This window comes from Chrysemys picta, unplaced genomic scaffold, assembly GCF_011386835.1.
Source record: "Chrysemys picta bellii isolate R12L10 unplaced genomic scaffold, ASM1138683v2 scaf5640, whole genome shotgun sequence".
In the NCBI taxonomy this organism is placed as follows: domain Eukaryota; kingdom Metazoa; phylum Chordata; order Testudines; family Emydidae; genus Chrysemys; species Chrysemys picta.
Window position 1 is genome coordinate 1 of NW_027058340.1, and position 2,923 is coordinate 2,923.

At 72.4% G+C, this 2,923-nt stretch overlaps 1 protein-coding gene across 1 annotated transcript; it reads right to left on the minus strand.

Moving 5' to 3' along the window:
- Positions 1–621: 621 nt before the first annotated feature.
- On the minus strand, positions 622–2,621 carry LOC135980660 (multiple epidermal growth factor-like domains protein 8; the record flags this gene model as incomplete). Its single annotated transcript, XM_065580577.1, has 3 exons — positions 2,464–2,621; positions 2,069–2,280; positions 622–842 (listed from the first exon to the last, which is right to left on the minus strand). Coding segments are annotated over exons 1-3 (445 nt in total), but the record flags the coding sequence as incomplete, so codon positions are not given.
- Between the last annotated feature and the right edge of the window lie 302 nt (positions 2,622–2,923).

Consider the following 2,923-nt stretch of genomic DNA (forward strand, 5'->3'; position numbering starts at 1 on the left):
GGGCGCGGCCCTGCCCGCAGAAGGCGCCGATGAGGGTCCGGTCGGCCTGGATCTCCCCGCTGTCCAGGAAGGCCGGCAGCCCGTCGAAGGCGTAGGCATAACTGTGCTGGGGGGCAGGCGGGAGATGGGACCCCTGGCCTGACTGCTCCCCCCCCAGCACCCCACCGGGCCCGGGCCCTGCTCCTGCCCCTGGCCCTGGTCCCCCCAGCCCCCGGAACGGGCCCTGCTTTCCCCCCCACCCCCCAGCAACCCCCCCACCCCCGGCCTGGGTCCTGCTCCCCCCCTCCACGGCCACCCGGCCAGGCCCTGCTCCCCCCGCTCCCTGGCACCCGGCCCAGGCTCTGCTCTCCCCCAGCACACACCCCGCCCTGCTCCCCACCCCCCACGGCCCGGGCCCTGCTCCCCCCGCCCCTGGCACCCGGCCGGGCCCTGCTCTCCGCATAACAGCTGCCACCACAGACCCGGAGCCTGGTACCCCCCGAGAACCTCCCATAGCACCCAAACTGGACCCCACTCTGCCCCCCATGGTCAGACCCTGCTCCACCCCCCAGCGCTGCCTCCCCACACGCATCCAGCACGGACCCTGGCACCCCCCAACGCCCCCCAGCCAGCACCACTCACCATGCAGGGGTGCTGAGGTCGGCTGCAGGGTCAGGGCTGATGGCGGGGCAGGGGTGGGCAGGGGGCAGGGCTCCAGGCCGGGCGAGGCCGACAGCACCCACAGGCAGTGGGCCAGGTCCCCGGGCACCCCCCCTGCCCGCCGGGAGCCCAGGGACCCCGAACCCGAGAGGTTGGCCAGCAGCGAGCGCCCCTCGCACGCCCGGTAGCAGGTGCCCATGTTCCTGGGGGGGAGAGAGCGTCAGCGCAGGGGGGGCCCCACACAGGGGTGGGGGGGATCAGGGTGTGCAATGGTCGCAGAGACCCCTAGAGGGCAGGTGTGATGCCCACGCGCTGCAGAGACCGGCTGACACTGATGGCCCCCACCTCCCCCCAAGGTGGGGGAGAACAGAGACCAGGTCACCAGGGGCCAGGCAGCTGGAAGCGGGTCAGTCTCCTGGTTTGGGTCTCGGGGGGAGCCCAGGGCTCTGGATAACCCCCCGATGGACTTTGCTGCAGGTCCCTGTGCTCACAAGCTCTGTTCTACGCTGGGTCCCCACGACTAATAACCCGCCGGGGTCACTCGCTGGCTGGGAGTCGCTGCTGGCTGCGGCGGGGGGGGCTCTTTGGGGGGGGTATGAGGCTCCCCAGGGGTCCCAGCCAGGGGGCTGAACGCTCCGAGGTTCGACCCAGGAGCCCGCGAAGCCGAGCAGGTTCCTCGCCCTGGTGACTGGTGCCCTGCGGAGAGACGCTGCCCCAGAGCCCTGCTAGAGCCCCCCAGTCTGGACCCCGGGACAGGGGGTCTCTGGGGGCCAGGAGGAATGTGGGGATTTCAGGGGTGGGGTCTCACCTGGGGTCCCCACAGAACCTGACAGCGCAGCGCTCGCAGTGCAGCCCCTCAGCAGGGGAGTTGGGGTGTCTGGGGAGCAGGAGGAAGGAGGCGTCTCGGGGGGGAGTTGGGGTGTCTGGGGGGCAGGAGGAAGGAGGCGTCTCGGGGAGTTGGGGTGTCTGGGGGGCAGGAGGAAGGAGGCGTCTCGGGGGGAGTTGGGGTGTCTGGGGAGCAGGAGGAAGGAGGCGTCTCTGGGGGGGAGTTGGAGTGTCTGGGGGGCAGGAGGAAGGAGGTGTCTCGGGGGGGGGAGTTGGAGTGTCTGGGGGGCAGGAGGAAGGAGGCATCTCGGGGGGAGTTGGGGGTGTCTGGGGGGCAGGAGGAAGGAGGTGTCTCGGGGGGAGTTGGGTGTCTGGGGGCAGGAGGAAGGAGGTGTCTCGGGGGGAGTTGGGGTGTCTGAGGGGCAGGAGGAAGGAGGTGTCTCGGGGGGAGTTGGGGTGTCTGAGGGGCAGGAGGAAGGAGGCGTCTCTGGGGGGGAGTTGGGGTGTCTGAGGGGCAGGAGGAAGGAGGCATCTCGGGGAGAGTTGGGGTGCCTGGGGGGCAGGGGGAAGGAGGGGTCTCTGGGGGGGGACAGGGGGGTCTCACCTGGGGTCCCCGTAGAACCGGGGGGCGCAGCGCTCACAGTGGGGCCCCTCGGCGGGGGGGGCGCAGTAGCAGGCCCCCGTGGCCCCGTGGCAGTAGCCCCGCTCGGGCAGGCCGTGCCCGTTGCACTCACACGCTTGGCACCCGCCCGGGTTCGTGGCGTCGCCCGAAGCTGCCGGGCCGGCAGAGGTGGCAGTGCTCGCCGTGGGTCCAGTCTGCGGAGATGGGGCAGAGTGAGCGGGGGGGAGAGGTTGGGGATGTGGAAGGGGCATAGGGGGAGTGCAGGGCCAGAGCAGGAGGGAGGGGGGCCGTGGGGGCTGCAGAGGGCCGCGGGGGTGGGGCACGGGGGGAGTGCAGGGGCCCCAGGGGGGTGATGTGGGGGGCCGCGGGAGACTCACCCTGGCACTCATCGCACACCCCAGGCCCCCCGGCCTCGCAGCTGCTGTGGAAGTGGCAGCCACAGTCCACGCTGCACCGGGCCCCCCCCGCGCTGCCGTTGCCCCCGGCGCCGGCTCCGACGTCCAGCCCAGCTCGCACCTCGCACACGTAGCTGGGGGGGCCACTGCACCGGCCGTGCCCACACTCCTCGTAGCACCTGGGGAGACGCCGGGGGGGGGGATGGAGCGGGGGCCAGCCAACGCCGCCCCACCGCCCCCAGACCTGCACCACCCCCTCCCCAGCCCCCTTGAATCCCAACCCCCCCCAGCCTTGCGCCACCTACTCCCCAGACGCCCCCCAGCCCTGCACCACCTCCTTCCCAGCCCCCCGAATCCCAACCCCCCTGAATCCCAACCCCCCCAAGCCTTGTGCCACCCCCTCCCCAGACGCCCCCCCAGCCCTGCACCACCTCCTTCCCAG